Source organism: Chiloscyllium plagiosum, chromosome 35 (assembly GCF_004010195.1).
Source record: "Chiloscyllium plagiosum isolate BGI_BamShark_2017 chromosome 35, ASM401019v2, whole genome shotgun sequence".
Classification (NCBI taxonomy): Eukaryota; Metazoa; Chordata; class Chondrichthyes; order Orectolobiformes; family Hemiscylliidae; genus Chiloscyllium; species Chiloscyllium plagiosum.
The window spans coordinates 21,673,855-21,688,101 of record NC_057744.1 but is presented as its reverse complement, the minus strand read 5'-3'; the positions used below and the strand labels follow the sequence as shown (position 1 = coordinate 21,688,101).

Here is a 14,247-nt window from a genome sequence, read left to right as displayed (position 1 = left end):
TGTGCATGTATCTCTATGCAAGGACTCCGTAAGCCCTTTCCACTCCAAGTAAAACTGAAACCAAAATCTCTCTGTCTCTATTATGGGTGTTTCTCTTATGTGTTGAAGAACACTCCAGAAACTCCAAAAACCTTGGACAATTTTCTACCCTGCTAGGTCGTAAATTCCTAAAGTAAATACCAACCTGTTAAGTAACTGACACGAACTGTTTTAAAAGAAATTACCATTGCTATGGAAATATTTGCAAGTTAGTTATTAATTTCAAACACACAACTCATATGTTACTAATCAATAATTTAAAAACTTCAAACTTAAAATAAATGATCATAAATTATATATAAATCATAGCTTATATCGCCAAGCAAAAATTCTGTTCATTTATTGTCTAATTTAACTTGGTTGTATGGATACTTGTGTCAGTTGATAACTTCTTTGTCACTTTCCTCACATAAAATAGGTCCAGGAGGAGTAGCAGTGACTGATTGCAGTCCTTGTCCATCTGGTCATTATTGTGAGACCTACAGCCTTTCAGCTCCATCAGGTTTATGTTCTGCAGGATATTATTGTCCAAGAGGACAGAGTGTACCAGAACCTTTGGATTATATATGTTCTCCAGGTCATTTCTGTCCTGAGGTCAGCACTAAGTGATATTATTTCATGTTTTATTTTGTATTTGTGATGAAGAAGTGGTAAAATAATTTGTAGAAATACCATTGTTACATTTTCCACTCATCAGAGCTAGACTAAATTTTATTTAGTGTGGTGGGAGTATTGACAAGAGAGGTGGAAAAATACATTTCTTTCTGATCATTCAAAGAATATGAGTGCTTCTGGCTCGGCCAGTATTTATTGCTCATCACTAAGTGCTTAAAGGGCACTTGTGAGTTTGGAAGTGGGCACGTGCATAGAAGGATGACAGTTTCCTTCTCTCGAGGACATTAGTGAACCAATTGACTTTTCCTGAGAATTGACAACAGTTTCATGGTCGCCATTAGATTCTTAACTCCAGGTTTTTATTTAATTCAAATTCCACATTTACCACCATGGAATTTGAATGCAGGTTCCAGAACATTAACATGCTCCTTGAATTCATTATCTATTGATAATACCACTAGGCTGTTTTGCCTTCCACAAAAGTGAAAGAATAGGAATCTGAGCATACCTTTTCTGGGGTCCCCCTCAAGATTTAAATGGCAACATCAAAATCTTGCCCTTGAGTGGTGACAGCTTATTTCCACACATTAGCACCTCATTAAAATGCCAACTCATTGTAATTATATGCCACTTCCAGTTATTCTTGCCACTACTGAGAAACAAAAGATGGTACAAGTGTCCGCCAGGTAAATCAGAATGTATACTTGACGGCTGCAGCTTACTGAGTTCCTGTCCCCATCCACCGGATTCCTGTCTTGGAAGCGGACGCTTGCCTTTCCCTGCGACACCTTCTAACTTCAAAGTTGAGCATTGTTGTTTGAGGAAAAGTACATGGATTTCAGTGTCTGAAGTGATGCAGAGCTGGACTTTATGCATGGTACCAGAGACATGAAAAGGACTTCAACCTCTCTGACCATGCGATTCCCTGCAGATTGCACCCAACAGCTCAGATGTATAATTAATGAAGTGAAAAGCAGATGATTGAGTCAGAAAATGTACACTGGGCTTTGGAGAACTAGATGTCATGAATTCACTCACTACCACGTTTTAACTGCAAAAGGTAAAATCTAACCCTAGGCATTATAAAGATTATCTGAATGAATTTGTACAGTCAGCAATGCATTAAACCACAATGTATGAGGTCTACCCTCCATATTTTCCATTTACTACCAATGGTCAAAATAATACGATGTCAGACCATGCTTTTATGGCCTGAAGCTAATTGGTCAGAATTATTTACAGAATAGATATATCAAAGAGACAATACAAAATTAGATAAAATAAGGTATTAAGAATACAATTCTGTGTAAAAAATTGACTTAGAACAGCAAATTCATTCCTTCTTAATACTAGATCCTTAGTGACAGCCTCTGGTGATCTTTTGGGGAGAGCAAATGTGGTCATGCTACTGGACTAGGAATCTAGAGGCTAGGCTAATGCTCCAAGGACATGGGTTCAAATTCCACCTCCACCAGCTGCTGAAATTTGAATTATAAATAAAAATATCTGGAATCAATAGATAATCTCAGTAATGGTGTCTTTTTAAAAACCAATTGTCAAACATTTGGATCATTGATGTCATTTAGGCAAGGAAATCAGCCATCCTTAAGCTGGTTAAAGTCAAGTGTGATCCCAGACCCACTGCAATGTGTTGACCTTCAAGTGCCCTCTGAAATGGAGGCAAGTCATTTAGTTGTTCTAGATCGCTGCAAGTTCAAAAAAGAAATGAAAGCTGATGGATTACTCAGCATCAACCTAAGCACTACAGAAGCAACAATAACAAACTCACCATATCAAACCGGCAAAGTTCTCCTTAGTAACCTTCAGTCTTCCTGGAGGCAACTCCCAAAATTTGGAGAGCTGTCCCACAGATTAATCAAACAACAGTCTTACACAATCTCACTAACCAAATCATACTTTCCTTTTGCCTAGATGAGTGCAGCTGAACAACACTCAAAGCTTGACACCATCCAGCACAAAGCAGCCTGTTTGATTAACATCCCACCCACCACCTTCAATTTTCACTCCCTTCACCACCGGCTCTCAGTGGCAACAATATGTATCATCTTCAAGATATACTGTAGAAACTCACTGATGCTCCTTTGACGGCACCTTCCAAATATGTGACCTCTGCCATCTAGAACAACAATGAATTGGAACCACCACATGCATGTTCCCCTCCTGGTCTCACACTGTCCTGACTTGTAACTGTCTCCTCATTCCTTCCCTGTCTTGGGTAAAAATCCTGGAATTCCCTCTCTACCAGCACCATGGGTGTTTCTACATTCCAAAGATTGCCACGGTTCAAAAAGGTAGCTCATTGCCACTTTCAAGGTAATTACGGATGGCTATTAAATGTTGATCTATCCAGTGGCATCCGCGTCTCATGAACAAATAAACTTTTTAAAATCTTAGAATCTTATCTGATAAAATGTGTGCAAAGTAGCCTGCCAAATACCAACTATGGCACCCTCTTTGCGAATGAATCTATAGTTTTCCATGTTGAAGCTAATTGGAAGAAATGTTGAGGGTGACAAGGGAGTAAAATGTATTCTGGAAGAGGGACTTTAAATGTCCATCACAAAGAGTGGCTCAATTGTATCACCACTGACTGAGCTGGCCCAGTCCTAATAAAATAGAAACTAGACTGCACTTGCACCAGCGAATACCTCCCCCTAATCAATGAGTGGCTTTAATGTTCCACTCTGCTATCAATTACCCATGTGTTCATTTATTCTCATCCTTTTTACTGGCAGTTTTTGAAACCCAAATGAAAAGAAAGCTAAAACTCAATCCTTCACTGTAGGAGAGTAGCTATAAGCAAAATGTAAAACAAAGACTTCCTGAGCACATACTGGGGATGATTATCCTCTTGGAAGACTTCTCAGTATGTTTGAAAAGGGCATTAATTGTAGCTATTAGTCCATGTTAACCTGAGAGTGCAGCCATCTTTCTAGTGCATGATGGCTATTGAAGTAAAGCTGCTATTGCATGAGGTAATTGTAAAGAGGTTGTCCCTGTCACACCACACTGCAGATGAACGTGGCAGCCTGCAGCAGCAACAGACCGGCAATGTCACTGGTGTTCCGACTTCCGATTTGTGGTGACTGCAAATCTCCCAGTTGCAGTTCATTCCACTTTGCAATTAACTTTCTGAAGATCCTGACCGTATGATAACAATTCCTCAGTGATCTTTGCAGTCAATCATAGAAATGCGACCTCTAGGTAATGCAAAGTGCACACATGGATATAGAGATTAGGTGAAGAATCTACCAGGCACATTTCTTATGACAAAGAGGGCAGGGATTAAAGCATGTCTGGCAAAAGTCTTACCTTGTCTATCTCTTCCATAAAACATGATCCAGTTCTTTTAGAAGTGCCTACAAAATGGGGGCACTTATAATGGAGCTCTTAAAATAATTATCATGGCCAGGGACACCATCTTGTGATTGTTGCAACAAGCTAGGACTTTGTTGCTATTTGATAGTCAAGACAAAAGCTGCAAATGCCAAGAGTCACTAGCGTCATTTTGTATGCTCAGTGGACAGTGGCCATCTTAGTTAGCCATGTTAACAGTCAGCCATGTTGATCATCGCTCTCAACCATTGGTTGATTACTGCAGGCATGTTCACAAAAGGTACTGGTGTTTTTGAACAGGCTAAAAAGCTGTTTGTTCCAGATTTCCTCCAGTAATGTTGCTTTCAATATTCACAGGGGAGTTCCAATCAAACTAGCTGTGCACCTGGTCATTACCAGCCCAAATGGGCAAAGGAAAGGTGTGAGATTTGCCCTCCAGGATACTACTGCCAAACCTCAGGTAAAAATTGAATAAAAAGATGTTTACAGACCATTCATCATAGTGTTGATATGGGGAACAAAACTAATGACTCGCTGTCCTCAAAAATTTAATTCCATTTTGTTTTTTATTTCCCCGAAACCACAGGAAGTAGGAGCAGAAGGAGGCTATTCAGCCCATTGAGTCTGCTTCGAACTTCAATATGATCTTGGCCGAGCTCATCATCCTCAATTCCACTTTCCTGCCTTTTTCTTATAATCCCAGATACCTATACAGATAGAAAATCTATCTCACCTTTGAATGTACTTAAAGACCCAGCATCCACAACTGTGTAGTAAAGAATTGCACAGATTGACTACCTTCTGAAAGAAGAAAATCCTTCTCTACTCTGTTTTAAATGGATGACCCCTATTCTGAAAACATGCTGCCTGGTCCTAGACTCTCCCACAAACTAAATAACTTCTCCACATCGATCATGCCAAGTCTGCTATGAATTTTGCATGTTTCAGTAAGGTCACCAATCATTCTTTTAAACTCCAATGAATACAAATCTGATCTGCTTAACTTCTCATCAGAAATTAACATTCCTACTTGTCATTTTGAAAAGTCACATACCCCTGATTATTTAGTTTCCAACTTTGAACTCTTTGTTACCATATCTCCACAATAGTTATAAAATCATACCTGTTAAAATCTGTTACCACTATTCACTCATTTATGTTGTTCCAATGTACGTTTAAGTATACACACATTTTTGTTTCTTTTTCACTCTTCCCCCACCTCCTTTTTGCAGCTTTTTGATTCATGTTTATACATACTGTCTCTTTCTTTAGTACTCTGGGTATCATTATTATCATCAAAATAGCTGCCCAGTAATGCCGCCATATCCTTTGCTTTGTCAGCATACATATACCCTCTCCAAGACCCCTTCTTCAGCCTTAGTTATTCAACTTAACAGTACAGTGGTCTCAGCATGGTTCAAGTGAAACTCATGCAGCCACAATATGGGCACCAATGCCCATGAGCTGACGCAGTTTCCCTCCATGCCAATCTTTGAGCCACTCATTAAAGTCCTTGACTAGTTTCCCCATGGTTCAAGTGGACATCCCAAGCTTATTACATTGGAGGTTCTGCTTTATAGTGTATCTCCTATCTATTCAAACACTTTCAACAGAGCCTCCTTTCTGTTCCTAGCAATGTCATTATTCCAACATGGATGACAACAACAGGATCTCTGCTCTACCTCTCCAAGTTTTACGCCAGCCATGAAGAGACGTCATCAACCCTGGCACTGGGCAAGCAACACAGCCTTCAGGGCTCATGTCGTGGCACTGAGAACACTTTCTATCCCCCTAATTATACTGTCCTCTTTCACTGCTACATTCCTATTTCCTCCTCCCCACTTGAATTCCTCCCTATACCATAGTAACATCTTCGGTTCACTGATCCTTGCAGCAGTGTCTGCTTTTGTCTACATAGCTTGCAAGAAGCACTATTCTTGTTAGTGTTGGATAGTTGTAGAGACTCCATAGAAGCAGTCCCTTGGGTCCCCATAACTACATCACTTGCAGTTACACCCTCTTGCGTCTGATTGCAGTTCACATTTGAATGATTTTCTTTAAATGATTGATAATGTTTGTGTTCTTCTCTATATCCTTTTTTCTAAGGAGTGTTCAAACCTGTGCTTTGCCCATTGGGATCTTTCTGTCCACCTAAATCTACAAGCCAGCACTTCTGTCCTGAGGGTACCTATGGAAACCGAACTGGGCTGCACGAAGCATCGGGCTGCTTGCCTTGTGATCCTGGAATGTATTGTCAGGGTTCAGGTATTCCCCAAACACTTTTTCTGTTTGTCAACAAACTTTTGAAAAAAACATTAGTTGGAAATGAATTCCTGCACCGTACTCATGATCTGATACCTCTGGTGGACATTTTAATTCCCTCCACTTGATAGATATTGGGTAAAATTGAATGTTTTCATTTTCTGCTCCCTTCCCACTCTGCTGCAATTTTATTGCTGTTATTTTTATTGGAAACTGGTCAGTTAAGCAGGAGAACCATTAACACTTAAGTCAGGCTTTTTAGAATCCCATTTGCATTTTAACAATGTAATGAACAGGGCACAAGCTATGCATACAATACTTGGTAAAATTTGTAATAATAGGTGGCTCAGTGCTTAGCACTGTTGCCTCACAGCACCAGGGACCCAGATTCGATTCTAGCCTCAGGTGACTGTCTGTGTAGAGTTTACACATTCTCCCTGTGTCTGCGTGGGTTTTCTCCAGGAGCTCTGGATTTCTCCCACAGTCCAAAAATGTGCAAGTCAGGTGAATTGGCCATGCTAAATTGCCCATAGTATTAGGTGCATTAGTCAGAGAGAAGTGGGTCTGGGTAGGTTACTCTTCGGAGGTTCGATGTGGACTTGTTGGGCCGAAGGGCCTGTTTCCACACTGTAGGTAATCTAAAAACATCATCTCAACATATACAGTCTGAATTTGGAGAGGTGAAATGGTTACTTGGCTGAGGTCTGGGCAAATTAGATACTGTGTATCATTATAAAGTCAAAGCCTTGAGGAACTGATGGGGAGGAAAGTGTTTGGAATAATTCAGCCCTAATTACATATGTGGCAGCCTTCTATCTCAGAATGCTAATTCTTTTAGCAGTATTGTCCTTTAACACTAACTGTTTTCTTACCAAACCCATGTAGCACATGGTTTAGAGTCAGCTGTCCCATGTTTTGAAACAAGAGACTTAAAATCCAGTCGGAATGAAGGGCTACATTGAATTAAGAAACTAAACAAAAATACCTATTTTCAAATTGTTATATGAACCCAGACTTAGTTGAAATTAAATATTTTCTGATTTTGATGCTTGAACACAATTTTTCTCAGCAAATTAGTGGAAGGGTAGCAACATTTATACAATTCATTAACAATTTGGCTTATGGACTGATGTACTTTAGGCATACAAGCCAAGCTAAATTAGATAGGATGATTCTGAAAAAAGGGTCACTGACCTCAAGTCAGAAAGACTTAGGGTGTTGGAAATGCAGGGTTACAGGGATAGGGTTGGGGAATGGGTCTGGTTGGGATGCTCTTCAGAGGGTTGATTTGGACTCGTTGGGCCGAATGGCCTGTTTCCACACTGCAACGATTCTATGGATGTTGGCCTTTATTTCAAGGGGTCAGAATATATGAATAAGGAAGTCTTACTACAACATTACAAGGTGCTGATGAGACCACATCTGGAGTACTGTAAGCAGTTTTGGTCTCTTTATTTAAGTAAAGTTATTTGTTCTCTGGAGGCAGTTCAAAAAAGGTTAACTGAGGGGATCCCAGTATGGAGGAATTGTCTTGTGAGCAAAGGTAAAACAGGTTAGGTCTCTACTCATTGGAGTTTAAAAGAACGAGAGGTGATCTCATTGAAACATGGAGAATTCTCAAAGGGCTTGGCAGGGTCAATGCAGAGAGGATGTTTCCCCTCATGGGAGAGGCCCAGACCAGACGGCATAGTCTCAGAATAAAGAGGTGCCAAATTAAGAATGAGATGAGGAGGAATTTCTTCTCAGGTGATTGTGTGTCATTGGAACTCCATACAACTCAAAGCTGCGGGGGCAGAGTCCAATTGCATGTTTATGGTTGAGATAGATTCTTGATCAGTAGGGAAATCAAAGGTTATGAGAAAAAGGTAGGAAAGTGGAAGTGATCGTCCAATCCACCATGATCCTATTGAATGGTCCAGCAGACTCAAGAGGCCAAGTGGCTTGCTCTTTTTCCTATTTCTTATTGTCTTATTATGGACTTGAAACATTAGCCCTGCTATCTTTCCACAGCTGCTGCCAGACCTGTTGATTTTTCTCCAGCAATTTCTGTTTTTGTTTGAGACAGGTGGTAGGCTTGTATCTATTTCCTCAAGGTTGATGTTCTCTATAGTATCAGTTAATGTGGGGGGGGTGGAAGAAAAGAAAGTGTCAGCAGCTAGTTTAGTATTGTAAAGGACTGCCTTCTGTTTGCAGAAAGTGTTCCAGGACTTTGACCTGGCAACGTTGACTTGGAATTAAACGTCAACTTCTCCACCTCCTGATACTGCCTGGCTTGCTGTATTCTTCCAGCCTCCTGCTTGTCTACCTTGGAATTCTCCAGTCAGTCTTGCTTAATTTTTCCACCAACCATCTACACAAACCCTTTTTGTGATTGAGAAAGAACATTGCTCATCTTAAACCATAAGATATAGGAACAGAATTTGGCTATTTGGCCCACTGAGTCTGCTCCACCATTTGAACATGGCTGATATGTTTCTCAACCTCATTCTCCTGCCTTATCCTTATAACCCATGATCTTCTCTGACCCCCAAGTGGTCCTCTCAAATTTCCCACATGGAACAAAAACTTCTAATAAAATAACAAAAGCCAAATGCTGTGGAAACAACTGCAGAGGATGCTGGAGAAACTAACATCTGTGGAGAAAGAATCAGAATTAACATTTCCAGTTGAGTGTGACTTTTCAGAATCGCAAGTTGTTAGAAAATAAGATTTTTAAAATACTTTTGATGGAGGTAGAAGAGGAGCAAGAGGGTAAACAGTTTAAAGACTCAGTGCAAAAGATGTAATAATGGAGAAGAAATATGCAAAATGGGTGTAAATTAAGGTGTGACAGTGAGAGAATTGCTTGAACACTGTGACAATCTGAAACTCCATTTCATTCTATTTCTGACCTTGCTTTGCCCTGGAGCCCTTGGGATAAAATTTGATTTGTAGTTCCACATGAAGCTCTTTGTCATGAGTGCAATATTGAACAATTACTGTTTACAGAGGTCAATATGGGAGAGGTTTAGTTTGAATTTTCTCTAAAGGAGGGAAACTGGGAAGGAAGGTTTTGTTTGCTGATTTGCTGTATATTTTTAGGGAATACCAAGCCCACAGGACCTTGTAGTGCTGGATATATGTGCATCCTGGGGGCAGCTCTACCAACTCCAACTGATGGCATCTCGGGAGACAAATGTTTGCCAGGGTTCTTCTGTACCAATGGCAGTGTCACAGGGCAACCTTGTCCAAAAGGAACCTTCAGGTATTTTTAATAAAGTGATCATTATTTAATTGTAAAAAATGTAGTCCTGTTTGTTAACTTAAAATCAAATTGCTTAATAGCATTCCTTATGTATTCAATTTAAATCTCACACCCCTGTGGACTTGTTCCAAAACTGCACCCCTGCAGGAGTGACAATAGCCTTTTTATGTCCTTTCAGACACATTTGGTTTAGCTCTAATCTTGGAAGGTTATCTAATGGGAATTTTGAATTTTAAAAGGCTACCACAACAACTTTTGGCTGCTGGTTATTTGGGATGGTTTTGCCTGTCAGTTTAAAACAAAAACCTTGTAATGTTGCGAATGATAAAATAGATAGACCATTCCAGCCAACTAGTTGTCTCCTACTTTGTTATTTTGGTGTTGCTTGTAGGCTTTTTTTTTGTTGTATTCTTTAAAATTTTATTCATTTTAATCAGCCAAAATTCAACACACACTGACATTGGTTTTGTGAAGATACCAATCTTTATTCCTACTGTCCTAAAATAAATTGCGGAAGAGATGCATTAAGATACATTTTAGCACCTCCAAAATAGGTGAATTGCAATAAGATATTAGCACTTTCAAAATGTGAACTCTGACTCCAACATGCACAATTCCCAGTTTAATGTAAGTGGCATAAGAGATGAATAATTCACTCCCATCCTCGAGGAGCTTTGACAATTTAAATAGTCTAATTTAACGAGCTTTGCATTTATATAAATTTCTTTTAAGGCATTGTTTGTGAGCGAGGAGAAGAAATAGTGCTTTCCACTTCCTCAACTCCCTCCAGCCAAGCGAATCAACACTCCACCACCATCGAAAGACCCCAACCCCACTGCAGGGTTGGCAATTGAACCAACCAGCAATGAGTAATTTACTCTATGGTTGGGAGTTGATTAGCTCAGTTGGCTAGACAACTGTTTTGCGATGCTAAGCGACATCAACAATGTGGGTTCAATTCCCACACCAGCTGAGGTTACCATGAAGGATTCTCCTTCTCAACCTCTCTCCTCACCTGACCCTTGGGTTAAATCATCATCAAGCATCTCTCTCCAAAGAGAGAGCAGGTCTGTAGTCTGGTAAGATTACAGAGATTTTTCCTTTACTTTTACAGTTTTGCCGACATAATCTAAAGCCAAGTTTTGCATTCAGGCTGACTTCTAGAAGGAGAGCAAGCCAAGGCCAATAAACATGATTTGTAAAGTTGAAATTCCACAGCAGCAGGGAAATCTTGGTTTCCCATCAGAAACCTCAATTACATAACTTACCTTATTAACATCCAAACCATTGAACTGTGCTTCAAAAATCTTTTTTTTTTACTTCCCATTACTCTGGAATCCCTGTCCATTAATTAGAATGTACCTTTTGATTTTGTGACTTTTGCAGTGATAAACGAGGGTTGTCAGCAGCTCGCCATTGTCAGAATTGTAGTCCTGGACATTTCTGTGCAGAGACTGGACTTATTGCTGTGTCAGGACCATGTTGGGCAGGTAATGAATTGAATGCACAACATATCTTAAGCCTTGTTGATTCCTATTGCCAATGTTGTAAAGTGAAAGGTGGGTAAATGTACCCTGACTAACCTTGACCAGTATACAGTAACATTTTAAACTCAGGTCCGTTACATGGTAACATAGACAAAGAGGACAAGAACCAGGGGAAGGTCCAACACAACTTTATTGAACAGTTTATAAAAGAAAAACAATAGTTATCAGCATCTAATATTATACTTTTGTTAAAGTTTACCAGTCTCTTCACAGGGCTCTTCAGTAAACAGTCTTAAATCTTTAAGTTAACAGTGTCAAGTTTACACTATTTATCTACTCTCACACATGCTTTTGTGGATTTGCTATACCCTATCTCCAGGTCCCTACTGCTGAATTTGTCTGAAAGTGGAGTCGCAGGTAGAATAGGATAGTGAAGAAGACGTTTGGTATGCTTTCCTTTATTGGTCGCAGTATTGAGTACAGGAGTCGGGAGGTCATGTTGCGGCTGTACAGGTCATTGGTTAGGCCACTGTTGGAATATTGCGTGCAATTCTGGTCGTCTTTCTATTTGAAAGATGTTGTGAAACTTGAAAGGGTTCAGAAAAGATTTACAAGGATGTTGCCAGGGTTGGAGGATTTGAGCTATAGGCTGTGACTGTTTTCCCAGGAGCATCAGAGGCTGAGGGGTGACCTTATAGAGGTTTTCAAAATTATGAGGGGCATGGACAGGATAAATAGACAAAGTCTTTTCCCTGGAATCGGGGCATCCAGAACTAGAGGGCATAGGTTTAGGGTGAGAGGGGAAAGATATAAAAGAGACCTAAGGGGCAACTTTTTCCACACAGAGGGTGGTACGTGTATGGAATGAGCTGCCAGAGGAAGTGGTGGAGGCTGGTACAATTGCAACATTTAAAAGGCATTTGGATGGGTATACGAATAGGAAGGGTTTGGAGGGATATGGGCCGGGTGCTGGCAGGTGGGACTAGATTGGGTTGAGATATCTGGTCGGCATGGACGGGTTGGACCTAAGGGTCTGTTGCCATGTTGTACATCTCTATGAATCTTATAACTGGTAATACCCTTTCAGGAAGGTTGAGACAAGTCATTCCTTGGCCTTTGAGGTCTGGTTGATGTTTTAGGATCTGCAGTCATCGATTTGGGCTTCCCCTCTTGTCAAAGGCTATTTCTGGTCTTTGGGTCGTTGGTCTGGAGATGCCACGGGAAGAAGGTGTGAAAGGCCAAGTGAGCTGGGGCTCAAGGTTGTCCCTTTTATTCTTTTTGTGTTTCTCTCAAAGATTCTGTCGCCTGTCTCCAATACTGTCATCAGGCAGGGGCAGGGAGATCCAATGAGCTGACTGCATTCCATATTTGGAGGTTGCAGAACATGGTTTTGAATCTCCAACTGTTAAGTGCCATCCTTGTCACGCTGTACCTGTGACCTCCTACTGAGCTGGGTGCCACCAAATCTGTGCAGCATTCTTCGAACAAAGCAGCTCCACTAGAGGAGTAGGCAACAGTTTATTCTGAAATAATGTGGCTGTTCGCACCTGGCCAGGCAGTTCCAAGCCTGTCGGGTTTCAACAAGAAGTTGATTGTTCAAGGTCTGGCTGCAGGAATACTGTCTTTTCCAGCTCAGCTGTTTGCAAATTGCAGGAGTCCGGCTAAGCTTAAACTTGGCTTCAACATTTCGAGTTTTTATTCCATGCTCATGAAAATAATTAATATTTCTATAGCAATCGTGGAGGTCATGGGCAATGTGACCACAGAATTTTCATGATGAATCATGAAAGGCTACTGATAGCTAATTCCTGAAGAAGGGCTTATGCCCGAAACGTCGATTCTCCTGTTCCCTGGATGCTGCCTGACCTGCTGCGCTTTTCCAGCAACACATTTTCAGTACTGATAGCTAATAAAAAGAAAAATGAACTTCTCCACAAGGTTAACTTTTTTTATTTCAAAAATATACTTTATTCATAAAATTATTTGGATCTCTTATACAATTGGTCTTGCCATTCTTGTGCACACATTACATTGCTTTACATACAGACATCAAAATTTATTTTTCCTATATACAAGTCTTACATTTACTATCCAGCTCTTCTGCTGAGGCATCAGCAGAGCCCAAATGACTGGGTGAGCCTCCTGTTCTTCTTAGGAAGGCAGATGTTACACGGTGGTCTTTCCCCACCGCGCCTTGGCGGCAGCTGCCCCAAGCTTCAGTGCGTCCCTCAACACGTAGTCCTGGACCTTGGAATGTGCCAGTCTGCAACACTCGGTCAGGGTCAACTCCTTCAGCTGGAAGATCAACAGGTTTCGGACCGCCCAGAGAGCGTCCTTCACCGAGTTGATGATCCTCCAGGCACAGTTGATGTTCATCTCGGTGTGCGTCCCGGGGAACAGACCGTAGAGCACGGAGTCCCGCGTCACAGAGCTGCTTGGGACGAACCTTGACAAACACCACTGCATTCCTCTCCAGACTTCTTCTGCATAGGCACATTCCAGAAGGAGGTGTGTGACAGTCTCGTCCCCCCTGCAGCCGCTTCGAGGGTAGCATGCGGTGTGGCAGAGAGTCCGGGCGTGCATAAAGGATCTCACAGGCAGAGCTCTTCTCATCACCAGCCAAGCCACATCTTGGTGCTTGTTGGAAAGTTCTGGCGATGAGGCATTCTGCCAAATGGCTTTGACAGTCTGCTCAGGGAACCGCTCGATAGGATCTGCCCTCTCCTTTTCCCGAAGGGTCTCAAGGACACTATGTGCTGACCACTTCTTGATGGACTTGTGGTCAAAGGTGTTTTCTTCATAATCTTCTCCACAAAGGACCGGTGATACGGAACTACTTGGACCATTCTGCGGCAGCGAGGCCAGGCCCATCCTTCGCAACACCAGGGGCAGGTATAACCTCAGTACTTGGTATTTGCGTACCGGGGATCCATGCACAGCTTGATGCAGCCACACACAAAGGTGACCATCAGGGTGAGGGTGGCATTGGGTATGTTTTTTTTTCCCCCGTTGCCCAGATCTTTCTACATCGAGTCCCTTCGGACCTGGTTCATCTTTGATCTCCATATAAAATTGAAGATGGCCCAGGTGACTGCAGCAGCACAGGTTCTGGGATTAGGCCAGACCTGTGCCACGTATAATAGCAATAACAGTGCCTCACAGCTGATGACCAGGTTTTTTTCCCACGATGGAGAGCGACTGTAGCTTCCATCTGCCCAGTTTCTGCCTCACTTTACTGATACG

General features: G+C 41.4%; 1 protein-coding gene across 9 annotated transcripts in view; it reads left to right on the top strand.

Moving 5' to 3' along the window:
* Positions 1 to 14,247, top strand: part of si:ch211-286b4.4 (zonadhesin) — a 187,000-nt gene that overhangs the window by 32,375 nt on the left and 140,378 nt on the right. For all 9 annotated transcript variants that reach the window (XM_043676792.1, XM_043676793.1, XM_043676791.1 and 6 more), the window contains 5 exons: positions 458 to 633; positions 4,369 to 4,471; positions 6,118 to 6,276; positions 9,355 to 9,517; positions 10,904 to 11,007. In XM_043676792.1, coding sequence (XP_043532727.1) covers positions 458 to 633; positions 4,369 to 4,471; positions 6,118 to 6,276; positions 9,355 to 9,517; positions 10,904 to 11,007 — 705 coding nt within the window. The remainder of the gene's footprint in view (positions 1 to 457; positions 634 to 4,368; positions 4,472 to 6,117; positions 6,277 to 9,354; positions 9,518 to 10,903; positions 11,008 to 14,247) is intronic.